Source organism: Ovis aries, chromosome 4, assembly GCF_016772045.2.
Source record: "Ovis aries strain OAR_USU_Benz2616 breed Rambouillet chromosome 4, ARS-UI_Ramb_v3.0, whole genome shotgun sequence".
Lineage (NCBI taxonomy): Eukaryota > Metazoa > Chordata > Mammalia > Artiodactyla > Bovidae > Ovis > Ovis aries.
The window spans coordinates 48244704-48271367 of record NC_056057.1 but is presented as its reverse complement, the minus strand read 5'-3'; the positions used below and the strand labels follow the sequence as shown (position 1 = coordinate 48271367).

Here is a 26664-nt window from a genome sequence, read left to right as displayed (position 1 = left end):
ATCACTAATCTGCTCTCCTTCTCTATGGATTTACTTATGCTGGGTAGTTTGTATCAGTAGAATCATACAGCATGTGACACTTGGTGATCCATTGTCTTTTTTAGACATCCCCTTCCCCTGTCCCCCAAATCTACTGTCTCCTGCCAAGATCAAGGAATAAACTTTCTAAATATAAAGAATGAATAAAAACTCTCCACTTGAATTCACAGTAAAAATGTCCAAAAGTGGTTTTGGACAAAAATGCAGAAGTATTTTTCGATCTTTATAATGACGTCTCTCCAAAGCATAGTGCTGGATATTGCAATGGACTCTGCCCGTGAGGACAGACAGGCCCTGAGGGAAAGGAGAGCGGAAAGGCCTGAGGTTCCTGCAGGCGCGGGGACCAGGCCAGGCCAGGGGCCCACGCAACCTGCAGGGGCCATCGTGCAATGGAGCTGCAGAAGGGACCCGGCCCTTCCCACCCTGTGGCTGCTCCGATCCTCCTCTGAGGAGGCTGCCTCCTGCGACCACACCTCCTGTGTGTGCTGCTCAGGCAAACCCAAGTTCATCTGCCAAATTCGGGATACAACCCTGGCCATTCCGGGCTTTTCTTTCTGCCTTTCCCTAATCGCATCTGGGCGTGCTCTCTTAAAGGGGAAGTCGTGCGTTCTGACTGGCCAGGGCCCTCAGCCAGGAGCCAGCAAACGGCTCCCACAGTCGCGCTGCCCAGCGTGTCAGTGGTTCAGCCTCCTTACCCAAATGGCGAGGCTGTCTCCCCTGGATGTGTAAGTGTGAGCGCAGGGCACACTTGCCACACAGGATGGCATGGGGCTGGGCCCAGGTCACAGGGGGCGGAGCGTGCTGTCAGCCTGCGATCCATTTAGCAAGTCTGAGGTTGAGCTTAGACGGTGCTCCTGGGCTGTGGGCTGGCGCTGGGACAGGACTGAGGCATGGAGTGGGGAGAGGAGCTGCCTGAGAAAGAGGTCAGGAGTAGGAGGCTGGGTTGGGGACCAGCCTATTTTGGACAGGCCTTCTGGAGGCGCCAGCCTTGGGGCCTGGGGAGGAATAGAGTGGAAAATTTTCTAGCACACCTCTCCTAGCCCCGGGAAGCAGTGACGCTGAACCTTACCAGTCCAGCACCCACACTTCTCTGCATTTATGTGCAGCTCCAACCACACTTGATGCATTTATCTACTCGCCACTGATTTTTCTTGGTAAAACACCGCTCATTTTTATATGCAAGCGGCGTTAAGAAATGTTTCGGGTCTCCTTCACTCCACTTTAAAAATTGCTGAAAACTGGCAACCTGTGTTTTTCCGTCTTTGCTATTCGTGGACGGTCCTGAGTCCAGTGTGTGTGCACAGCAGGCCCTGAGTCCATGTTGGCGGCCGGCTCCCTGGTGGACTGGCCAGTGCCCGAGCATGATTGACAACACACCTGGCCTGCTTTCTAGCGGGTCTGGTTTCCTGTGTGCCCAGGAAAACCAAGGGAGGGCTCACGCCCCCTCATGCATAGCCAGGGACTAACTCAGTGCCACAAGCAAGTGGCTAATGATAGTGAAATAGACCCTTGCTGTATTTTAGATTCCTTTCTATTCTACCCTTGGGTTTTGATTGTATGGTGATAATGTTTGATCTTAAATCAGTAAAAAAAAAAAAAAAAAAAAAAAAACTATTTTCACTGAAATAATTCAGACCTTCTGCTCCTTAAAAAAAAAAAAAGGGAGCAGAGGGAAACAGAAAAGGGCTGGAGGGGGGAAAAACAAGTGGTGTCTCTGTGCGCGTGCATCGACAGGGCAAAGCCACACCCTGCTTCAAGACAACTTCCTGTTTGCCACTGCCAACTGCCACTCCAAGGAGAACAGAAATGGTTCCGTTATTAGTGGCTGCTGCAGGACCACGGCAGCCTGTGGGTGAGTGGTTCTGAGTGGCGCCGCGAGCTTAGCAGTGAGTTGGGACTTTGCACCTTCTGTGGTAGAAGACTGTGGCCTGCACTCCTGAAACTGAAGGTCGGTACAGATAGGAACTGAGGAGCCCTGGCCTCTCCTTACTCAGCCCGTGTTTTTAAACAGTGTGCTCCCAGAGCGTTCTTATAAACAGAATAATTTTAATTCAGGGGGCAGGAAGAAGGTGGAGAACTGCCCACCTAGGAAACCTACTTCTTGTATGTTTTTTTTTTAAGTCTACATTTTCAGGCATTAGGGGATTCGTATGAAGTGCCTACTGTGAGTTGTCACCAGGGCAACCACCTTCTATGTATTATCAATCCTTACAGGCTCATTTCTTCAATAGCAAATGCAGTGCATGTCTATCGGGGCCAGTCCCTAGGCTGAATGCCAGGGACGAGAGAGGGCACAAGACACCTGCCCTTGATGCCTCCAGTGACAGGACTTCTGTGCCAGTGAACCAGCAATTACAACATGGGGCATGTGCTGAGATGGGGCCCTCACGGTGCTATCGGGGCACCTGCCGCCTTGTAACCATATGACGTGGGCATTAGTGTCCCCATTGTATAGGTAGGGAAACTGGGGCTCAGGGGGTTAAGTTCTTTGCCCGAGTCTCAGCTAATGAGTGACAGAGCTGGGATTTGAGCCCAGATCTTTCTGATTCCAAAGACAGCAGTGTTTGGTCTACATTTCCAATGACTCCCGAAACCGGTGCAGAACAAGAGAATCACTTGGAATCTTTTTAAAAATACAGGTTTGGGGGCCTTAGACTTACTCTCCCAAGAAGAGGAGGTCTGGGTGGCACTGAGCGGTCTCAGGTGGATGGTGTCCTACGCGCTTTCCCAACCTTAGGATCCTCCAGCCCTACTTGAGGTGTGGACCATGCATGCCTGAGATCAGGGCCAGGGCTTTCAGTGTGCTTAGCCAAGGCACCTGGGTAAAGGCCACTGACATTGCCTCAAGACAGTCTTGGGAAGATTCAGCTCAGCTGTTGAGGTATTTTAGACATTGGGAATCCCCCTGTTCCTGTGTCTTCCCACCAGAGATACCCCAGCTTTGCCCAGTGTCCGGCTGCCTGCCGCTCCTATCTCCTTGGTGTCCCTGGGGCAGGGATGATGTCAGTTGTGCCATCTTAAGGGAGAATCCAACAGCTTATCACAAAGCTGGAAGCCACTAGTTTTCGCCTGGGCTGTGGCGGCACTATTACGCTTATGTGACTTGTACAGTGGGTATGCTCGTGGTTGGGGCAAAGATCACCCTGATGGAGGAGTGGGACTTCTTGTCAACCCCTCCACTACTGTACTGGCTCTGGACACATGGGAGCAGCTGGGGCAGTAAAAGGCGAGGATGACAGCTCTGTCCCCAGGGGCAGACGGGCTACACACTGGCCTCAAGTTCTTCAGCCCACCTCCCGTGGGAACCCTGTTCTCTACTCTCAGGATGACCAGGTGGTGGTCAACCTGGATCTGGAGATGGTCTCCTCTTCCTGAGGGAACCCTGGGGCCAGGCAGTGTCTGTCTTATCACTACCATTGTATTTCAGTGCCAAAGAGATGCAGGAAAAAAAAAAACGAGGGAATGAATGAGTGGACAAATGAGGTGTGACTTTACCATATGCTGTTCTGTCCTTCCTCCTGTTGAATTTGCACCTGTTTTCTCCCCTTTTGGCCTCTCTGGTTAAGAATGTATTAGTGTTTGTTGCTGTGTGTTTTTCTTTTTTCTTGTGTGGATTTAAAAAACAACCTTAACAAAACCAGAGCCATCCTATATCTTCCCTTTTTTCCTCATCTATCTATGTTATGTATCCGTATATATAGTAACAGATATATGGATACATATCTGTTTATATTCCACGGCTTCCCTGGCAGTTCAGCTGGTAAAGAACCCGCCTGCAATGCAGGAGACCCCGGTTTAATTCCTGAGTCAGGAAGATTCGCTGGAGAAGGGATAGACTACCCACTCCAGTATTCTTGGGCTTCACTGGTGGCTCAGCTGGTGAAGAATCCACCTGCAATGCAGGAGACCTGAGTTCGGTCCCTGGGTTGGGAAGATCCCCTGGAGAAGGGAAACGCTACCCACTCCAGTATTCTGGCCTGGAGAATCCCATGGACTGTATGGCCCATGGGGTCTCAAAGAGTCGAACACAACTGAGAGACTTTCACTTTCACTTTTCATCTGTATATATATATATGTTTCATGTTTTTATAAAGTAATGTTTAGTGTTTGCAGATATTGGTGATATTTTTTATTTTCTTGTGAATTTGGGTAATACTGTCTCACACACACATTTCCTTAGGTTGAGATAACCATCATACCTGTCATTTTCAGTTATTTTATCATAGATCCAGTTGATTGTGGTTGTTTTTTGTTCTGGTTTTTTTTTTTTTTTTTTTTTTTTTTTACTATTCTAAACAGTGCTGCTGAGACTATCTTTGAACTTTTCTTGGGGGAGGATATTTCCTTGAGGTCTATTTTCCAGACTAAAATTACCAGGTTACCAGATCAAATGTCTGTGAATGCTTTTTAACTGCTGTCGTCAGCACGAGGCTGCTCTCAAGAGAACTCTTGTCCCTTGAAAGTACCCCCAGTGGTGTGTACATGTGTTTGCTTCCCCCCTGACCTACATTGCTGGGGGTGGTGGCGGGGGGGGGGGGGGGGGGGGTTTCTCTTTCAGCTTGTCTAAGTATCTAGTGAGCGCATCCTTGGTGACTGATGGAAATACTTCAGGGCCCTGGAAAGTCCCTGGGACTCCCCAAATCCTACCCAGCAGTGCTTGATGCCAGAAATGCACACCTGAGGATACATAACTAAGAGAAGAGAGGCGAAAGGGGGACGCTGCTGAGAGGGCGGAGTAAAAAGCATCCCAAGTCATTTCTGACTTCAGCGTTGTATGCCAGGCCAGCTCTGAAAACGGGAGATGCTTTGTCAAGAATCTTCCGAGAGGTTGGATGGCTTAAGTGCAGAGAAAAGAGGGCATCCCAGAGGCACAAAGGGCATTGGTTCTGGGGCTAGGCAGGCTGGGCTCTCCTTCCAACTGCCAAGGTCAGTGGGACCCTGGTCTTGTTTCATAATCCCATTAATTTTTAATTTCCCAACTGTAATGAGGTGGCTGACAGTATCCACCTTGAGGGGTTGTTGGGTAGATTATACGTGAACTGGCGGGTGTAAAAGCAGCCTCACACATAGTAGGCACCCAGAAATGCCGCTCCTCTTCCTAACTGAATGAATGGGTACAGGGGAACCAGATGGCCGAGAAACAAACGCAGCCCTTTGGGGGCATTTGAGAGTTGGGCTGACATGAGCAGTGTAGGCACTGGCCCACAGTGCCTTTTGTCAAAGTGCCCCAAGTGATGCGCATTTGGCTGGGTAGCAGGTAAAGAGAGGTAAAGAAGATCTAGTCTAAGCTAACTGCTGAATTGGTGACAGGCACCCCTGCTTGAAGGAACACCTCCCAGCCACTCAGGCCCTGACAGCTTTTTAAAGAGCCCGCCCCGCCTCCCCTCCCCCGACCTGAGGATGAACGAGGCTCCCGGGCAGCTCACAAGCACTCCCAGCACAGCTGCTTGGCACGGTTCTGTCTGCCGCTCTCTGCCTGCCTCGTCACTTGACTTTCCTGTGTCTTCATTTCCTCCCCGCTGAGGAAGGCTGATTCAATATCCCCTTCTAACCACCCTGGCACTACATTTAATGCCCTGCTACAACTGTGGCAAATGAGACCACAAGCTCACATGCTGACACCCTGCTCGCCACTTCCAAGTCTTCATAGACTTCCGACGGGTTTCCCAAATGCAGCTTGCCTCAGTGTCCACAGCTGTAAACTGGGGGAATACCTGCCCCACCGCCTCACCGAGTGGTCACAGGATACAGCTAGGTGGTTCCTGCATGATTCCCCAGGCTGAAGTCTGGGCTCTGCCCCTCACACTCCAGCTTAGTTTACTTTTGGAAGTTCAGAGGTGTCCTTTATGGAAAGCATCCTGACTCCAGCTACTAAAGCAGATAGAATCCCTTGATAAAATAGAACCCAGCTAACGATTTGCCAAACACCTGCTCTCAGACATGGGGGCTGAGAGGGACTCAGCACTGTCCGAGGAGCAAGCCAGGAGCTGGCCTCAGCCTGAGGGAGCTTATACAGGCGTGTCGGGCCACAAGTGCCTGTGGTGTGTGTGCACACTCTGTTTGGGGGGAGGGGGATTGATCCCTTAAACACCATATTGGAAAGTTCCCAACGAGTTCTTTCTAAAACTGATAAAGAGAACCACATTTGGTGTTGGCAGCTGGCTTGGCCATTCATGAGGCGTCTGTGCTAAGGTTTTAAATGCAGGACATTGATGCTCTGAGTATAAAAATATCTCAGTGAATAAGCCTAAGGGGAGGGGAGGGTTTAGAATTTTTACCAAGGTAGAATCGCCTGAGAATCTGGTAGACTTTTCCCAGTGGAGAGTACAGGGAGAGAATTGTGGAGACACCAGGATTCCCCATGTAGTGTCTGCCAGCCCCCTGCTCATCTGGCATCTGGGATGGCACCCTGGATGGTGGCACCTAACCATACACAGTGAAGCAGGTGGTCTTAGAACAGTCGGTGACAGAGGCAGGGCTCCAAATTTCCTGTGATGGACATGCAAAACAGTGAAAGGATTTGGTTTTTTATTTCTTTGGTCCTGGGGTCCCCAACTCTTTGGGGTTGAGGTTTCAGGCTATGGCTGGCTGATACCTTAAAAGCTGCCAATTAGGTGTTTTCCCCCTCTTCCCCCTGGGGCAGTCAGGTGCCCTGCTGAAATGTCCATACTCATTGGGGAGGAGAGGTATGTCCAGCAGCCTTCGAGGTGCTCCCTGCTCACTGCAGCATCTTCCAGGACTCAAGGTGATAGAGCCCAGACTCTGAAGACATCCCCAGGTATAATGTTTCCTAGCACCATGAACTCAATCATCTTGTCTCTCTGACCTCAGTTTCTTCTTCTATAGAACTGATATAATAATTGTACATCTCTGAGTGTTGTAAGAACTAAATACTGTAAGATAATCCAAGTGTTTCATAGAGTTCTTCTTTCGTAGAATTCTTTCCATTGGCACATGGAAAAGTCTTAATAAGTTATTATTACTTTTGGTCAAAGGACAAAAAGGGTGAGAGCAGAGGTTGTTGATCCAACATCAATCACTGAGATTGTTATTGATGTAGTGGACACTTAATTCTGCATGACTGTCTTGACAGTGATTTCCTATTTCACTTCTGTAGGTAACGTACTCACAATCAGCCTCAGCACAATAGATTGGTTTGGTCTTTCTGTTCCACAGTCTAGAAAGAAATGTGTTTTAAGAACTATAGCCTTTTTCACTTTGGGAACTACACATTAAAGAAATAATCCTGAATGACTTTTTAACTAAATTGTAAAAAGAAGAAAAAAGAAAGAAAAAAAAGTCAGACAGTAAGTAGTAAGAGAAAAACTAAGTAGTCTACAACATGTCAGTGATTAAATATTCTCCAGACAAGAATCCTGGAGTGAGTAGCCATTCTCTTCTCCAGGGGATCTTCCTGACCCAGGGATCAAGCCCAGGTCTCCTGCATTGCTGTAAGTTTCTTTATTGTCTGAGCCACCAGGGAAGCCCTAATTAAATATTACCTAACCATTTAAAATGACCTACATATGGGAATTAGAAACATATAAGTAGAATGACGTAAGCTGAAAAAGAATAATCCAAGGTATCAATTGATTACAGTTTTGTTAATGCAAGAATGAGAAAATTTGGAGGAAAAGGATTTTTTTCTCTGAGATTTATCTATAGAATATTTTAATAGTGGGTAAGAAATGCAGTGTTCTTTAAACTGTATCCGGGTAAAGCAAATGTAATTAGAATAATTATAGGGATCCACCTGAGGCAATCCCTTGACCAAAATGGGGGGTGGGGATGAGTAAACCCAAAGTAGGTGAGTTCTTGTATCAGGATGATTGTGATGCAAATGTAAAACTTTATCCAGAGACATTCCGCCTGCCTGGCAACCTCTTTCTACAAGAGACTAAGACTGTCTTTGCCATCAGCAGCCCACCCACTTCTCCGACAAGGTCCTCACAGACTAGAGAGACAGATTGGATAGGTATTACGTCTTTATGAAGAATCTGCTCTGCCCTAGCCAAACATCAATACTCCCCATTTTCAAAAGCTTACCCAAATGAAGTAGGTGTGATGCTTGTCTCCTAAGAGAAGCTCCAGCCACTTCGACACTGTTTCCCCACGTACATAGGCTTTGTCACCTGCACCGTGCCTGGTAAGCTCCTTCTCAAAGCTGAGGGGACAGAAGTACAGGTCTGTTTGTGGAATACCATGAAGATGTGACAGATTTAATTCAGTCTGAACAACACAGAATAGTTTTGCAAATAGGAAATACTGCTTCAGTCTCTTTATTATGATACAGAAATCGCCCAGTTAAAATAAAAGGAGGGTGAAGGGCCATCTTCCAAATTTGATGAGTATTCTCTTGTATACAATTTGTTCTTTCAATTGGTCATTCAAGAAAAAATGGTATGGCTTCTCTCCTGGCTCAGATAGTAAAGAATCTGCCTGCAGTGTGGGAGACCCTGGGTTCAATCCCTGGATCAGAAAGAACCCCTGGAGAAGGGAATATATATATGGACTGAGCATGCACACACACACACACACGCACGCATGCATACACACACACACGTGTGTGTGCTCAGTCGCTTCAGTTGTGTCTGACTCTTTGTGACCCTTTGCACTATAGCCCGCCAGGCTTCTCTGTCCATGAGATTCTCCAGGCAAGAATACTAGAGTGGTTTGTTATGCCCTCCTCCAGGGCATCTTTCCAACCCAGGGATCAAATCCACATCTGTGTTTCCTGCATTGCAAATGGGTTCTTTACCCACTAAGCCACTTGGAAAGCCTATATGTGTATTGTGTGTGTGTGTGTATGTGTGTGTGTGTGTATACATATATATATATATATATACACATATATCTGTGTGTATAAATACATATATGTATATACATATACGTGTGTATGTATATATATATGGATAAGCCTTTTTCTTCTATCTTCTTCTCTCTCTTGATTTAATTTTTTCTGTGAGTTAAGTAGCAGAATGTTTTGGCAGGGTTACTAATTGTCATTCTCTGGGGGTGATTTTGTGATCACTAATCTGGCCCATTCATTTGTCCTTAAGGTCACTCTTCCTTCTGATTTATCTTGCTCACTTGTATTATTTTCAACTCTTAGTTTAACAGAATAAAAATCCTCTTCATTTTGAAAGTTTCTCTCCCCCACCAGAACAGAGGAATATTTCTGCACATCCTTTCCCCCCACCCCTTCTGCCAGCTTCAGTACATGAGAGCAAATGAGTGGATAAAGTCTGCAGAAAAACTCAAAGCAGTAGTGGTAAAAATCAAGTCTTATTTTAGTTTTGGAAACTTCTGCCAATAGAAAAAATTGCTAAGCAAGACATTTCTGAGGGGCAGAAACAGCTAGGAATTTGAAGTGAGAAGGCTTGGTTCTGGTCTCAACCCTGCAGACTGGTAACTGGTAACCTCTCTCACTGATAACCTCATCTGGCAACAAGCAGATCAAATGAGCTGGCTCTCTAAGACTCAGTTCTAACCTTCAGTGATTCTAAGTCCTGCACTTGCTGATTTCTTGGCTTCGCATCTTGGTCACAGTACACCCCATTTCCTGCCTTCCTGAGAAGCAGCTTAGTCCCTGCCCACAGCACAGAGGCCCCGTTCCTCGCACGGCCATTGGCCCTGACCTTGGCTAGTCACCTCGTGCTCTCTGGGGCTTCTTTGGCCAGTCAGCCATGGGGAGGGTGGAGATGGCTGGCTGCTTCCTGCCTGTCTCAGAGGGGTTGTAAAGGCCAGCACAATTCTACGAAAGATGAATTTCTCCAAGGAAGATCCCACCTGAGTAAGATATTTCAATACTTTAGCTGTAATTATTGCTGTAACATTCAGGAGTCATGAGAGATGGGAAGAGAAGGAAAAGGCATAAGAGTGCCTTGTATTCATGGTAATAGAGTAGAAACAGGCCTTCAGAGCCATCTAGGGACCCACTCATTTACAGATACAGGCATGGAAACTGAGCAAGTTTAAGTGGAGAACTCCAGGTCGTAAGCCTAATAATGTGATGCGGTTGGAGTTGGAGCCTGAGTCCCCTGGCTTTCAGCCCAGGGTCCTTCCTCTCTTCTACATCAAAACAGAGGTCCTGGAACTCTTGGTTTCCAAATCCTTCAATGTGATGCCTCTGGAAACCGCACATGCATGCAAGGCCTCTTCTTGATTCTGTGAAGAAAGACTCCCCAGTAAAGTTACTCAGTGCAGGCAACTTGTGAACCCTGGTCAGGCAAAAACACCCAACAATCAGAGGATCCTCAAAAACCCACTTTCCCCTCCTAGTCCCCACTTCCTCAGAGGGCTGGAGTCAGTCTGCTTGGAGAAAACTTGGCAGCTTGCTAGGACCAGGGAGCACGGAGAAACCCCAAAGACTTGTCTCTGATAGAGTCGGTCTGGCTTTCTTCTCCTGGTCAGAGTACCGGGAATAGCAGCCAGAAATATCTCCCTAATGAGAAAAGCCTGAGACTCAGGTTGGAGATGGAGAGACAGTGGGATCTGCTAGCTTTGCCCTCATCTTGTTCGTTATCACATTCAACCCAGATGTCCAGCTTTTGATATCTGGTCTTTCGCATTAGGATATCTGTTATAATTTCATTTATACATAGTAATTAGGCACTAACTGTTATATATGTGGGGCTTTGTAGTAGGTAAGAGAGAGCCAGAGGGGGCTTAGGCTTTCAGAGCATTTGTCTTTTGAGGGGGTTCACGATTCCTTCCTGTAATTGTGTACGGGACTTGGAGGCATTTTTCTTGGGAAGGGGTCTTTAACGTTTATCAAATCTGTTACCCTGTCACAGATGGGAACCACGGTAGTGGGTGTGCACTAGAGCTCTGCCTCGGGTACCTGCTCTCCTGGTCGGCATCCTCATCCCGCCCATTGAGTTGAAACCACAGATGACTGAGGGTGGACAGGTGGGGCAGATCTGGTGTCCCCGGAACCCCAGGAAGCTGGACCTGGCTGCTCAAGTCCAGGCCCTGCTCCTGTGGATTCTGCCTCCATTGTTATGTCTTCCTGCAAGTCCTCACATGGCACCTGTGGCCCTGGGCCTCAGTGAGCCCTGGAGAGGCCACAGGGACATGTGGCCACCTCCCAGACCTAGAGGCCCCTTTCATTCAGCCCTGCAGGTCCTTGTGATTTCAGTGCTCCCACTAGGGACCTTCCCAAGTGGCACTAGTGGTAAGAACCTGCCTGCCAATGCAGGAGACATAAGAGATGCAGGTTCGATCCCTGGGTGGGTAAGATCCCCTGGAGAAGGGAATGGCAGCCCACTCCAGTATTCTTGCCTGGAGAATCCCATGGACAGAGGAGTCAGGTGGGCTGCAGTCCATGGGGTTGCAAAAAGTCGGACACTACTGAAGTGACTTCACACGCACTAGAGGTCAGGTTTCAGAAGTTTCTGTTGGCTCTCTTAAAAGTTCTACCTTCCTCACTGCCCTAAGGGACCCTGTGGCCTCTGAGTGGCTGTCTGAGGATGACCAAGGTTGTGTGGTTCTCTCACTGTGCCCAGGTAACATCTGGGGTCCCCTCTCTGTCCCCGTCCGTGGAAATGACTTTGGAGGACTGCCTGGTAAATGCCTCCAGTGAGAACTGAGGTGCGAGTGCAGTGTCCCATTTGACACAGAAATTCAGAAGGTAATCACTGCTAGTTGGTGGGATAGGATGTCAAGCAAACTGTAGTCAGAACGGAGGCTCCAGGGGCCAACCCTGCAAGATCAGCACTCTGCTCTCTGCCTGTTGTGTATATTAGCGTGCATGTGACTCGCTACAGATGACATGCTGAGTTCTATTCTTTCTCCCCCTGTAGAGAGAAGACACGGTTCAATGTGTAGACCTTCTCCATCTCCGGCGTCTCCACCCTCCAATTCCAGGACATCACTAGTACAGGTGAAAACGAAAACCTGTCTCAGCGGCCATAACTCTGCCAGCAGCTCCTCAAAGCCATTCAAAACGCCCAAAGACAATCTACTTACCTCCAGCAGCAAACAGCACACAATCTTTTCAGCGAAGGGATCAAGGGACAAACCATGGTGAGTGTCGGGTGGGTGCTGGCGGCTGGCTGACTATTCTCGCTGCTTGCCCCCTAACCACAGGAAGCAGTGCTTACCCATTGTCTTTGTTCTGGGCATCGTGTCCAGGAGTTTGGGGAAGTGGGGAGAGAAGGGACAGAAAACCGTCGTGATGGGATAAGAAACCTAAACACTGGAGAGAACCGGGAAGTTTAAAGGACCATCTGCCTGACAGGGTTTTTTTTTTTCCACTCCTGAGAGCTGAGGCAAGTTGTGTCTAAGAAGAGAGTAAACAGAGAAATACTCCTCAGTTATACGGTCACCTCTCAATTTTCTGCCCCAGTGAAGAAAAGTGTTGGTATAAATAATCAAAACCACAGCTAGTCCACCCAGTGGGGAGTGAGGTCAGGGCCCTGCCCAGGGCCCTGGAAGGCAGGCCCCCCCACAGAGCTCCCATCACAAGCAGCCTGGTCTCTGCTCCGTGAAGTAACTGCCAACAGAGGCAGGTAATTGGGAGCTGACCACAGGAGGAAGAGAGGAAATCCAAAGAGAACGTCGCTGCTTTGATGAGATGGGAGAGGGCTGGCTGCAGGTGACTGTGAAAAATCAGAGGCTTTTAATTCACTTTTTTTAATCTCCATCTTTACGGAAAGTCAGTAAAGGTTACCTATGGAATGGACAGATAGGAAACCAAACAGAAAATGAGGACAGGAAGCAGAAGATAAGTATCTTCAAATACCAAGAGCCCTCAGGGACCGGCTTAGTAGAGCCTCCAGCCTTATCTTGCTGGCCTTGTGAAGGCAGACGAGGTATAAGTATGGAGATTGTTCATCTATATGTTTAAAAAGGAAGAAGTCTTCTGTTAATTCATGCTAGTTAATTACACTTACGTTCATAGCTGGGAAAGCTGTGGACGAAAGTCATCAGTTGGTTTGTCACTGCACGTGGGAAATTATGATGACTTTGTAAAGAGCTAATTGTGCCAGATCAACTGAGGAGCCTCTCACGACAGAGAGGAAGGGTTCAGACGTGGCTGTCAAGAAGGGGAGTCACCTGTCATGCAGCCGGGGTTCACGGCCAGTGTTTGCTGTCTTCCGAGTGTTAGGATCTCCATGCTGTAGGATGTGGCTGTAACTGGTTAGGGAAGACCTAGCCTGTGAGTGATACTGGTGGCCTCTGGGCCTGCCTGCTGGTCGCATGAGTGTCCCTATTTTGGTTACCTCGGAGAGCACCTGAAAGTTTGTTTGCCAAGGTGTCATCTGGTGTCCCTGATGTAAGTGCTTCCTGAATCACTGCCTGCATACAGATCTCAGCTGGTGACCTTGGGCAAGTGGCTAGATCTTGGTGTGCCTCAGTTTTCCTCATGTGTAAATGAAGAATGCGGTTGATGATATCTCTGCCCCACGAGATTTTGTCTGTCCCTGTGAGGATGGCTTCCCTTGTGGCTCAGCTGGTAAAGAATCCACCTATAATGCAGGAGACCTGGGATCAATCCCTGGGGTGGGAAGATCCCCTGGAGAGTGGAAAAAGGAAAGGCTACCCACTCCAGTATTCTTGCCTGGAGAATTCCATGGACTGTGTAGCCCATGGGCTCGCAAAGAGTCGGACATGATTAAGTGACTTTCACTTTCATGATGATGTAGTAATCTAAGTGTTTTAAAAGCAGCAAGTGTGACGTCTGGGGCAGGGCACATCAATAAATATTTGATGATCATGTTATCATTATCATTATTGTCACATGTGCCAAAGGACAGAACTCCTATTACTCCTCAACCAGGTTGAGAAGCAAAATCTCCTGGTAAAAGTAGAGAAATGGTTCTTCAGACTCAGACTGAAGTTGAAAATGGAAAAAGATAAGCTTTGATTCAGAGCCTAGAAATGAGCTCTAGAACAACCAAATGAGGGAAACTGGGACAAGGCTCATGGGGAGTAAGTTGGGAGGAGACTTGGGGGGGGTCACAGATCACAGTGTGAATGCTGTAAATGATAAACATGGTCCCGAAGGGCGAGACACAGCACCAAGAATTCTCCTAGGAAACAAGGGTTCAGGGGGACCACTGGGGTTAGATCAGCCACCATGTTTGGGTCATACCAACTAGCCTGCACTTACTAAGCCCTGCTCTGGGCAAGGCCCCTTCAGCTAGAGACAGAAGATGGTTTTGAGAGAATCTGAAAATACTAGACAGGGTCCAAAGAAAGGCAATCAAAAGGATTGCAAGGAGAGAAATAGCCATTCTGAGAAAAGGACTCCAAAAGCTACAGCACTGACCTTGTGTGAAGAGCAGAAAGGTCCTGAGTGACCTACCTGACTGCAAGTAGGTGGATATTCCAGAAAGATCAAGGGATGCAGGACCAGTGAGGCTGAGCGTTGATTGCAGCAGCCTCCTCACTGCTCTCATCTCTGGTCAGTCCGTCCCCTGCCCACCAACGCCAGCAAGGTGTATCGGAGGGCTGGGAATAGTTGATTTGGTGGCTTCCAGGGCCTACCTCAGTTCAGGAAGGCTTCCCTAGAGGGCTGTGTGGAAGAAGCACTCGCCAACAGACAAGAAAAGCCAGTTCAAGTCCCAGCTTGGCCACTAACACTCTGCATGACCCTGAACAAGTCACTTAACTTCTTTAAGTCTTATTTTCAGGCCTGAATATTTTGTCATTTTTAATTCACAGTCCTCAAAACTTCTCCAAGTTTCTTAATTGTCTACTGAGTTTGAGTTAGAATCTCAGCCCAGTGGGTGCCTGAAGTGGGGAGAAAGCAGAAGCAGGGCTGAGTCCCCTTTAAAAGCCAAACACCTACATCTAGAAGGTTTATCTATAAACACCCTCTACAAACTGTCTGCAAACCCCTTAATCCAGTCGTGATCATTCAATACTATCCCCTTACTCTAGCTTCCCCACCATGTCTTCCCTTGGTCCTTTTACCTAAAACATCCATCCATCTTTATTCAATTTAACATTTAATGAGCACCTACTGTAACACTATGTCCCAGCTCTGTAACAGTCCATAAGGATGTACAGGGCTTGTCACCTGTGGCACCTTTGTGCAAGCTAAAAATAAGCCTGGATACAGCCCTGGACCAGAGAGCACAATTGGCTAATGACCATCATCCCTTTCTCACTTCCTCAGCCTGACATCTAATGCAGTGCACGACCTGCACAACTGTACACGGTGCTTTGGTGACACGAAATTAAATAAGACACACTGTCCTAAGAAGCCTGTAAAAGGAAGCATGTGCCAACACAGAGTACAGTGCGATAGGAGCTCAGACTTTGGTGGCACAGAGGAAGGGCACCTAACCCAGGCCAAGGACTCAGGAAACGTTTTTCAGAAGAGGTCACACTTGAGCTGAATTTGAAGGATAAATAGGAATTAAACTAGACAAAGAAACTGGACTAGAATGATAAATCTTATATTGATATAGATATGTATGTGTGTATATATATATGTACACACACATTCAGATATAAATCTAACAATATATTTTTAACCACAATTTTTTTAATCCTTTTTTTTTTTTTTTTTTTTTAGAGAAAATGGGGATGGTGTCCTAGGCAAAGGAACGGAACATACAAAAGTACTTGCTTGTCAGGAGAGGCAGGTGATGAAACTGAATAGGTGACTGAGGGCCAGATTATAAAATTCCTCTGTATGAGCTAACTTCGGGAATTTGGACTTCACCCTGAAAGCTGCATGGAGCTGTGGGAGGAGTGGTTTTAAGGTGTTGTGAGACCCCCGTGGAAGCACTATGAAGGTGGCTTGAGGGGCCACTCGGGAAGCAGCCACAACAGTGAAAATGCTTTTGTATGACCCGGGTGGGGCGTGATGACAGCCTGGACCCAGACAGCAGTAGTGGACGTGTGCAGAAGCGACCAGGTGGGAGATACCGAGGAAAGCTCCACAGGACTTTGGGGCTGGCTGTGTTAGGGCTTGTAGTACAAAGGAAGAGTTTAGGGTAATGTTCCTGGCTTGAATAGCTGAGTGACTGGTCCTGCCACTTCCTCAAGAGGAGGACAGAAAGGACCAGAGTCTAGGGTGGGGAGGAAAGGAGGAGTTTAGCTAGGGAGTCAGTGGAGTTTGAAGTATCTGAGAAACATCTGCGTGGAGATGTCTGCTGGGTATTGAGTGTCTGGAACCAGAGATCGGGAAAGAAGCCTGGGCTGGGAATGGGGATTTGAGAGTTGCCAGCGTAGATGTGGGCACTGAAGCAGTGATACAGATGGGATTTCCCTAGCAGTTACAGAGCTTGAGAAGAGCAGGGGCCAAGGGCAGGGCCCACGAGAATGGGGGCTGGTTGGGGGGGTGTGGGCTGGGCAGGCTTCCCTTCTCTCCTGGCTCAACACTCACTGCTCTTCGCTGCCTATCCCAGGGACCACCTTCTTCTCAAAGCCTTTCTCTCTCATTCTGTCTCTTGTTACCAGCCACTTGATATACTGGCATCTCCTTTTAATCCTCGCCGCACTTCATTTTTGCCTTACCCATGCCTCTGTGATGTTGTAGATGAGACCTCTGTATTCCTTCTGCTCCGTGATAATTGTAGGGCCTTTTATATAGCAGCTTCTCACACTCAGCAAACACAGCACCCTTGTCAGTAAATATTTGTTGAACTGAATGAAATGGATCTGACCATTGGAAAGGATCATAAGATTTCCATTTCTGGAGTCAGTTAACCCTTTATCTAGAATTGTCTAGAATGGCACTATCCAATCATGTATAATGGGTACCACACATGTAATTTGAAATTTTCTAGTATCCATGCTGAAAAAAGTGACAAGAAATAAGTGAAATTAATTTTGAACAATGTTTTATTAAACCTAATATAACCACAGTATTGTCAATATATAATCAGTAAGAGAGTTCATTTTTTTTCCAAAATCTTCAAAACCCTGTGTGTGTTTTACACTTAGAGCATATCTCAATTTGTACACTAAAATTTCATTGGAAATACTTGCTCCATATTTAGATTGCATTTTAATAGACAGTGATTATAAAATAGATTTGTGTACCCAAGTTGTTCCAAAATATAATTACAACATTTTCTAATAACTGAATCAAGTACCTATTTTTAAATTGTGAATTAACGTTAAATAAAATTTAACATCAGAACCTCAGCCACATCTTAAGCCCCTCCCCTCTAGTTCATCTTAAGTGCTCTATCAGATAGCACAGACCTGGACACCTGGGCCAGGTGACCCTGGGTGGGTCCCTCTGGTTCTTTGATTTACAGGTGTGTGAGGGTGACTCCTCCAATCTCTTTAATGTTATGCTTCCTGACAGGAGTTGCTAAATTCCCAGATGGAAGGTGCCCTCCTGCTTTCTCATATTCACCTGCTGCTCCTGGGGGTGCCGTGGGGCCATAGCCGGAGGACCCAGTTTGGTCATGCAGAGAATCCCCTGCCTGAGCTCTGTTCCCTGCTTCCAGGAGCTCTGCATCGAAAGGCCAAAGTGTAAGCTGTGCCTGCAGGTGGGGGCCGTGGCGTTTAGATGAGGTTAACAGCAGGTTAGGGACGCCCTTTTCCAAGTAGCTTAAATTCACTTATCTGGCCGTACAACACCACTCCTAAGTTCAGGCCCACCTCCTGCCATCTCACATAAGATTAAATGGTCCATGGGCTTGTTGTTCTCTCCCTTCTGTGCCTGGAGAGGTTAAAAAGTAACTGCATTAGAAGAGAGGAGGACATGGGGCATCCCTGAGCTATCAGCTTTGTTCCCTCTGCCCGCAGCACTCAGGATTTGCCCAGCACCCAGGTTCTCAGAGCCCCTCTCCTCTAGTTCACCAGTGGGGACCACCCCTGGGGAATCCAGAGGCCAGAGAATATCCTGCCTGAAGTCCACAGAGCCCATAAAGGTGGAGGAAAGTGAGTAAAGGGGTTTTGTTCCCAGGTGGAAGTTAAGAGGGAATTCTGACTAGTTGGCTCTTATGCCTATGTTCTGCCGGGGGACCAGCTTCTTGTGTCTGACTTTTCCACCTGCTGCCGCTTCAGCCTCCGTGGTCCAGCTTGATGGGCCGACGGGGGAGCGCAAATTTGCAAAGCCACTGATGTGGGTGGGAGCAGGGAGGAGGTTTTCCTCCCCTGCATGGCTTGTTGCCTTCTCTTTGGGCCTTATCAACCCACTCATGTGTGCTGAATGCTAAATGTGCTCAGCTATTAAAAATGCAGGAGATGAGCCTGCTGCTCCAGAAGGAAAATGAGCCAGAGCAAGAGAAAAATCAGCAGGCTTTCGGTTTCCCTGCATGTGCCTGGCAGCGGGTGGGGGAAGGCCTCCCTCCTCAAGGAGGCAGGGCTCCTGTGGGTGCTTAGGATGGGAGGCGTGTCCTCCTGGGCAGTGAGGGCTGCGGGCTAGGAGCACTGTGGAAGCTCTGTGGAGCAGGAAGTGATAACTGAGAGGCTCTGCCAGGCGCCCTGGGAGGAAGGCGGCTGGCTTATTGCTCTTGCTTGGCATCGGTGTGAACTAGGGGCAAGACCATAGCTCAGTACTGATAGCTCCCACAGGACGTAGGGAGTCATCTCAGGATTTGGCTGAGGCTGGAGAATTCTAGAGACTCAAAGGACTGCAGGCCCTCCAGGTGACCTGACTCCCCTGACCACCCCAGAATCACTACAGCCTGATTCTTGCAGTGGCCCTGCCCTGCTCAGAACTCTTCAATGGCTCTCGGGTGTTTGACCGCAGAAGTTTAACCCCTTTGGAGGTAGATACATGGTCTGGCATTTCCCCACTTGTCTAACTGCTACTGCCAGTGTTTTAACCCCTTCGTTTCATATTCCAGGTGTTGTGATCTCACTGAAGCTCCTCAGCATGCCTCCATCTGTTAGCGTGTGCTGTTTCGCCTAACAGCAGCAGCAGCCTCCTTGCCTGTCCCTTTTTGTTGTTCAGTTGCTAAGTCGTGTTGGTCTCTTTGGAACCCCATGGACTGCATGCAGCACACCAGGCTTTTCTGTCCTTCACCATCTCCCAGAGTTTGCTCAAACTCATGTCTATTAAGTCTGTGATGCCTGTCCCTACATATGCTTAAAATCCCTGCATGAGTATTGCTTCCTCCATGAAACCTTCCCAGACTTTTTATACAGATTGAGATGCTCCTTCTTCTAAGCTCTCATTAACACTCAATTTGCCAATATAAGAGCTACCATCATACATGGTACTTATTTGCATCTTTAGGGACTCCTAGTGCTCCTTTTGGAGAAGCCAGTGGCACCCCACTCCAGTACTCTTGCCTGGAAAATCCCATGGATGGAGGAGCCTGGTAGGTTGCAGGCCATGGGGTCACTAAGAGTCAGACATGACTGAGCAACTTCACTTTCACTTTTCACTTTCATGCACTGGAGAAGGAAATGGCAACCCACTCCGGTGTTCTTGCCTGGAGAATCCCAGGGACAGGGGAGCCTGGTGGGCTGCCGTCTCTGGGGTTGCACAGAGTCAGACATGACTGAAGCAACTTAGCAGCAGCAGCAGCAGCAATGCTCCTTTGCCCCATGCTGCATCCCCATTTTTTAGCATGGAATCTGGCATCCAGCAGATGTTTCATAAATGAATATATGATGAATGAGTGAGCGAATGAAGGAGTCTGTGAAACTAGAACCGCTCCTTTGTCTTCTTTTTCCTCACAGAGACTTTTCTGATGCTGAAGGAAACAGCAAGTATAAATAATGATCTTTTGAGTTCTTGAAGAGAAATCAGGGTGCCATGTGCCATTGTGGAATTCTTTTTCCCTGTTACAATTATTAGAGTTGGGAATGGAGAACTAGGTCCTAAGTGATAAAAAGAAAAAACCCTCTGTGCTCTGGCAAGAAGGGAAAGGTAATTTCTTTTAAGTTAGAGACAACAATTACAGTCATACCAACAACACAACCCCTGCATGTCATGTCCCAGGATGTTATAAAGAACACCCTGATCAGAGGGAAATGAAGACGTGGCATGGTGTTCCACAGAAGTCCCTCCCTGGACTCCTGCTTACAGATTCAGCCCCTCACACAAGAGATGGGTTGGGGGGGACATTGGAGGCCAGTTTTTGCCCCTAGTGGTGCAGGTGTGGGTGTCACGCAAGAAGGAGTGAGGCAGAGGATGAGGGGCAGAAAGCAGGTGGCCTGAAGAAGTTGATGCAGGTTACTGTGATGAGCCACAGAAGAAAGAGTAGAAAGAGAAAGGGCAAGTGGGTATGAGGATGGAAGGAGGGGCAGGTTAAAAGATGCATAATATGTCCAGAGGGTATAATATCTCTGCCAGGACAGGGAGGCATCTGAAAATTAACCATCTAAGTGTTGCCTGTTCCCTCAGTTTCAGAAGAACAATGGACAGCCCCTTGGGTGTAAATTCAACTTATCTTGTCGAGTTACAGAAGTGCTCAAAATTAGGGGCTAGATGGGATTTCTCTGGCAATCCAGTGGTTAAGACTTGGTGCTTTCACTGCAGGGGATGAGGGTTCAATCCTTAGGGAACTAAGATCCTGCATGCCATGCAGTGTGGCCAAAAATAAATGAATAAATGTTAATAGGGATTAGAATCTAAGGAGGAAAATATACTCTAGGACAACTGGGGAGGGTAAAGAAATGATATGTTGCGGGGGTGGAGGGGGGAGAGGCTGAGCCGAGAAGGCTAGTAACCGTGGGCCTTCGCATCTGCAGAGGACACTGTCAGTTTTAGATGCCTTCATGGGCATTCGTGCCTTTGTGCTACTCCGTTTTGAGCCTCAAGGCTGCTCGGTGATGAGATGAGAAGTCCAAGGTAATGAAGAGTTGGGCCTGAGATGACGCACACAGAGCTGGACAGGGGTGGAGCTGGAGCTATGCTAAAGAGCCCTGCCCTTAAAGCACCCTGAAGTCAAGCCCCCTTGCTACCCTTCACTTTGCTGAATTAGTGTCCTGGGCCAACCTTTCTAAGCCTTAGGTTCCTCATCTATAAACTGTGGGTGAGGACGAAATATGACCTCCCGTGCGTGGGCACAGCCTACCACCCAGCGCCTAGCAGTGCTCAGTGTGTGCATGGCAAGGGTGAGTGAGGTGCTGTGTGTAAGGGATGGGGGGAGGTCAGCACCCCCCCCCCCATCTTTGTCATCTCAGTGGTTCCTCTACCAAGAATAGAAGCAGCTGGTCCTTTCCTGAAGCATTTGTACTGGTGTAGAGCTGGTCCGTGTTGTCTTGTGTTATATGATTTAACTTTCGTTGCAAAGATTGGCCCATTCATCAAACAATGATTGGGCCAAGTGCTAAATAGTATATATATATATATATATATATATATATATATATATATATATATCTGGGATAACTGGAGTGATGAATACATTTGGTTCAAGTCCCTGTCCTCAGGTAGCTCATGGTCTGGCCAGGTCTCAGGGTCATAGAACTAAAACCTTGCTCTTTGATGTGATAAGTATGGCAGAAACACCAAGGAAGGCAGAGCCAGCGCTGAGAGAGGAGAGGACCCGACAACCGCATGAAGGCAGATGGGGGCGTGTTCACCCCGAGGAGGAAGGCGGGCCCAGCAGCAGAAGGAACCGCCCACCCGCCGCAAGGCCCAGAGCCAGGCAGACGCACAGTGTTCAAGGAGCAGAGCTCCTGGAGGCTGTGGGAGAAGGTGCCGAGGGCGGGAGCCGTGTGGGGCCAGCTGTGAGGGTGGACTTGGTCCGCTGGGCAGTGGGTAGCCCTCAGAGCCCTCTAAGCAGCAGGATAGCAGGGTCGGATTTGCACTGGTGGAGACAACTTGAGCACAGGGAGCGGCTAGATGGAAGGTCTGATGATAGGATTTTGATCCAGATTCTGGCAAGCAGTGAGGACAGTGATGACATTGAAGTAACGCAGAAAGGAGATGTTGATAGCGTAGAATTTTTTAAAAACACAAACTGTATTTAATCGGGGGCAAAGCATCTCCTGAGTTTGCTATAGATCAGTGTGAAGACTCAACTCTTGAAGGTTTAAACAAAATGTGCTTGCCATTCTGGATGGAGGTGGTTTGTTGTGGGACTGCCTGCCCAGTGCTGGATTCCAACACGAAGAAGGAGGAATAGGAAAGACGCTTCCTGGGGAAGTGCCGCTGCGAAGGAAGCTGGGAGCAGAGGCTGGAGCGCTGACAGTAGCCAGGGATGCTATGCTCAGAACAAGCTTCCTGAAAGCACAGGCTGGGGGCCTGGGCCCTGGTCCCTGCTCCCCTCCTTCCCTGGCAAGGGCACGGAAGATGTTCTTTGAAAGTCCTGTCTCTCCAAGTCAGTGTTGGCCGCAGGGCTTGAGCCAGGCCGTGACCGTGGTGGTGTGCTGTCTGTGGAAGGCCCGGCAAGGGCAGGCTGGACGGCTTTTAGCTCCAGCAGCGGGAGCTGGTGACCTCTGGTGGCTGCAGGCGGAAGCGCGCCCACTGGCCACTCCTGAGCAAAGCCTGGCTGCTCTGGGGGCTCCATTCCGCCCTGCAGTATGCTCCCTCCAGAATCCGCCTGATTCCTGATCTCTTCCATCTCAGATCCTGCCCTCAAAGTCCCTTGATACCGTCCATGCCTTGCTGTGAATTTCACTAGGTACTCATTTTCATTGTGAGGCTCCTCATTCTCATATATAGCAGGAAAGGCACTGAGCAGGTATGGTTGTTTGATCTGGGCTTGTCTTAAATTTCTCTGGGACTTATCACCCGAGGCAGCACCCCTGCAGGCAGGCCAGTCTCCAGTGCACTCCGGAGACAGCCTGTCCAGCTTTGTGTACCCTACATGCCAGGACTCTGTTTTCCCTTCGTTATCTTCCTCTTTCCTGATTGCTGATTTTTCCCGTGATCTTGGAGCATCACGACTTCCCAGGAATGTCAGCACATTAAGTGCCTGTTGATCTCTCATTGGGTCTGGAGACTACCTCCTAAGCTCCTTGCCTTGGGAACCCCTGCTTAACAGAAGTGCCAGAGACACTAACAGAGGCTGATGCTGGGACTTCTTGCTTCTAGGGAATCTGGAGCAGCCTAGAAAGGGGCACATGCTGTTCTTCCGGAGGAAGAAATTTTAGGGCCATCACAGAGATCCCCACCGCCTCACACACTTCAGGGTTGCAGAAGACAACATGTTCATATGAGAGGAGACTGGAGTTCCTCTCACTCTTGTAGAATATGTATCCATGTGGGAACTTTTACCACTAGTCCAGGCTTGGGCAGTACCTAGGAGACTGGGTTGGAGAAAGTAGGTGGGATTGCAAAGCAGGACCAAGGGCTCCTGGAAAGGGATCAAGTCTGTAAAGGCTTCTTACTCAGCTCTGTCTTTTCCCTTTGCCACCGCCAGGAAATGGTCCTCCACTCTGGGTGAATATGGAGGGCCAGTTGCTCCCACTCAACTTCTTTTCCTGCCTTCTCCTCCTCTTCATCCACCCCCTCTCTCCATTGTGGGACCAGAAGACTCAAAGAGGACAAAAAGTTCTGACGGTGACAATGACTTGCACACAGACATCTACCCCAGAAGCATCAGGGTCCGTGGGGGTGGTGTCTCTCCTTCTTGTTTTAGCTACAGTTTATTGAGGGTCAACTATGTGCCCAGGGACTAAGCTAAGCACTTTATACATATTATCTCAGTTAATTACTTCAGATATCTATCATGATCTTCATTTTACTGATAAGGAAACTGAGGCCTGAGTTCAGTTCAGTTCAGTTCAGTCGCTCAGTCGTGTCCGACTCTTTGCGACCCCATGAATCGCAGCACACCAGGCCTCCCTGTCCATCACCAGCTCCTGGAGTTCACTCAGATTCATGTCCATCAAGTCGGTGATGCCATCCAGCCATCTCATCTTCTGTCGTCCCCTTCTCCTCCTGCCCCCAATCCCTCCCAGCATCAGAGTCTTTTCCAATGAGGCAACTCTTCGCATGAGGTGGCCAAAGTACTGGAGTTTCAGCTTTAGCATCATTCCTTCCAAAGAAATCCCAGGGCTGATCTCCTTCAGAATGGACTGGTTGGATCTCCTTGCAGTCCAAGGGACTCTCAAGAGTCTTCTCCAACACCACAGTTCAAAAGCATCAATTCTTCGGCGCTCAGCCTTCTTCATAGTCCAACTCTCACATCCATACATGACTACTGGAAAAACCATAGCCTTGACTAGACGGACCTTAGTCAGCAAAGTAATGTCTCTGCTTTTGAATATGTTATCTAGGTTGGTCATAACTTTTCTTCCAAGGAGTAAGCGTCTTTTAATTTCATGGCTGCAGTCACCATCTGCAGTGATTTTGGAGACCCCCAAAATAAAGTCTGACACTGTTTCCACTGTTTCCCCATCTATTTCCCATGAAGTGATGGGACCGGATGCCATGATCTTCGTTTTCTGAATGTTGAGCTTTAACCCAACTTTTTCACTCTCCTCTTTCACTTTCATCAAGAGGCTTTTTAGTTCCTCTTCACTTTCTGCCATAAGGGTGCTGTCATCTGCATATCTGATAGTGAAGTCACTCAGTAGTGTCCGACTCTTTGCAACCCCGTGGACTATAGCCTACCAGGCTTCTCCGTCCATGGGATTCTCCAGGCAAGAATACTGGGGTGGGTTACCATTTCCTTCTCCAGGGGATCTTCCCAACCCAGGGATTGAAGCCGGATCTCCCACATTGGAGGCAGACGCTTTAACCTCTGAGCCACCAGGGAAGCATTTCTCCCAGCAATCTTGATTCTAGCTTGTGTTTCTTCCAGTCCAGCGTTTCTCATGATGTACTCTGCATAGAAGTTAAATAAGCAGGGTGACAATATCCAGCCTTGACGTACTCCTTTTCCTATTTGGAACCAGTCTGTTGTTCCATGTCCAGTTCTAACTGCTGCTTCCTGACCTGCATACAGATTTCTCAAGAGGCAGGTCAGGTGATCTGGTATTCCCATCTCTTTCAGAATTTTCCACAGTTTATTGTGATCCACACAGTCAAAGGCTTTGGCATAGTCAATAAAGCAGAAATAGATGTTTTTCTGGAACTCTCTTGCTTTTCCATGATCCAGCAGATGTTGGCAATTTGATCTCTGGTTCCTCTGCCTTTTCTAAAACCAGCTTGAACATCAGGAAGTTCACGGTTCACTTATTGCTGAAGCCTGGCTTGGAGAATTTTGAGCATTACTTTACTAGCATGTGAGATGAGTGCAATTGTGTGGTAGTTTGAGCATTCTTTGGCATTGCCTTCCTTTGTGATTGGAATGAAAACTGACCTTTTCCAGTCCTGTGGCCACTGCTGAGTTTTCCAAATTTGCTGGCATGTTGAGTGCAGCACTTTCACAGCATCATCTTTCAGGATTTGAAATGGCTCAACTGGAATTCCATCACCTTTACTAGCTTTGTTTGTAGTGATGCTTTCTAAGGCCCACTTGACTTCACATTCCAGGATGTCTGGCTCTAGATGAGTGATCACACCATCGTGATTATCCGGGTCATGAAGATCTTTTTTGTACAGTTCTTCTGTGTATTCTTACCACCTCTCCTTAATATCTTCTGCTTCTGTTAGGTCCAGACCATTTCTGTCCTTTATCGAGCCCATCTTTGCATGAAATGTTCCTTTGGTATCTCTAATTTTCTTGAAGAGATCTCTAGTCTTTCCCATTCTGTTGTTTTCCTCTATTTCTTTACATTGATCGCTGAAGAAGGCTTCCTTATCTCTTCTTGCTATTCTTTGGAACTCTGCATTCAGATGCTTGAGTAGTGAGGTTTTGAGATGAACCAGGCAGGGCAGCCTCATATACCTGACTGGGCATTGCCCTCGAGGATGTCCCAATGAGGTGGCAAGGAGGTGCCAAAGCCAGCTTTCCAGGCCGCTACCCTTCTTCTGATGCCCACAGAATTCAGATGGCTTTCCCACCAGAATTCATCTAGCAATAGAAAAAGCAGGATTCATATCTAGGTTTGTCTGATTTCAAAGCCTGTGTTCCTAACCATTATTCTAAACTCTCTTGCAACACTCTCCACGTTCTGTGACTTGATTAGAATGGTGATAAGGCACAGATGCCCAGTTCAGCCCTACTTGTCCTCCCTGATTTGATCTCACTTGCCTCTGGCCACATTTACAATTTGTCAAAGTCAGCTTGTTCATTTCTCCCCACCTCCTAAGGGAAAATCCCACATCATTCTTCCCAACAACTAATCTGCTCTGTCCTCAACTGATGGACAAGGTCTCGGCCCATCACCCAAGTCACTGAGGAAGACGTTTTAATCTTCTTGGCCAGCAGTGGGTGCCTCTGAGTTCCACTAGGTTCTGTTCTGCCCCAGCACAAAACCTTACTAACCAATATTTTTTCACCTTGGCTGCTAGGGTCCCTCATCCCCAATAGCTGTGTGGTCTGACCACATTTTTCTAGCTTACGGAGGGTGTGTTATGTGTGAGGGCCTCCAAAACTGCAGAGGCCAGGAGAAATTATACCTGGTGCTTCCTCTCTGCCCACCAGGCCTTGACACTCAGCCACCAAATAATATTAAATTAATCTGGTAGATTTCCTTATATCCTGTGCTCTGTAATTGACTACCCTGTTTTCTTATTTGCTTAAGGTATTTACAAATTGGCTTTCTGAAAGTTTTCCCAGTCTTTTTCCAGATTGAAAAAAAAATACTATGTATTCATGCACCAGGGTTTATTTAGCTCCTCCTGTGTCTGTTATACCACGGCAAGACTTTATAGCTCTGTTATGTAGGCTGATTCTTAGGGATTGCCTGACT

At 47.9% G+C, this 26664-nt stretch overlaps 1 protein-coding gene across 15 annotated transcripts in view; it reads left to right on the top strand.

Moving 5' to 3' along the window:
- The window catches only part of ATXN7L1 (ataxin 7 like 1), a 260215-nt gene that overhangs the window by 196700 nt on the left and 36851 nt on the right, over nt 1-26664 (top strand). For 10 of the 15 annotated variants that reach the window (XM_060415001.1, XM_060415000.1, XM_060414997.1 and 7 more), the window contains one exon: nt 11844-12066. In XM_060415001.1, coding sequence (XP_060270984.1) covers nt 11844-12066 — 223 coding nt within the window. Of the gene's footprint in view, nt 1-1811; nt 1892-11843; nt 12067-26664 lie in introns of those variants that run through there. The other 5 variants (XM_060415004.1, XM_060415003.1, XM_060415002.1 and 2 more) reach the window with 1 other exon arrangement.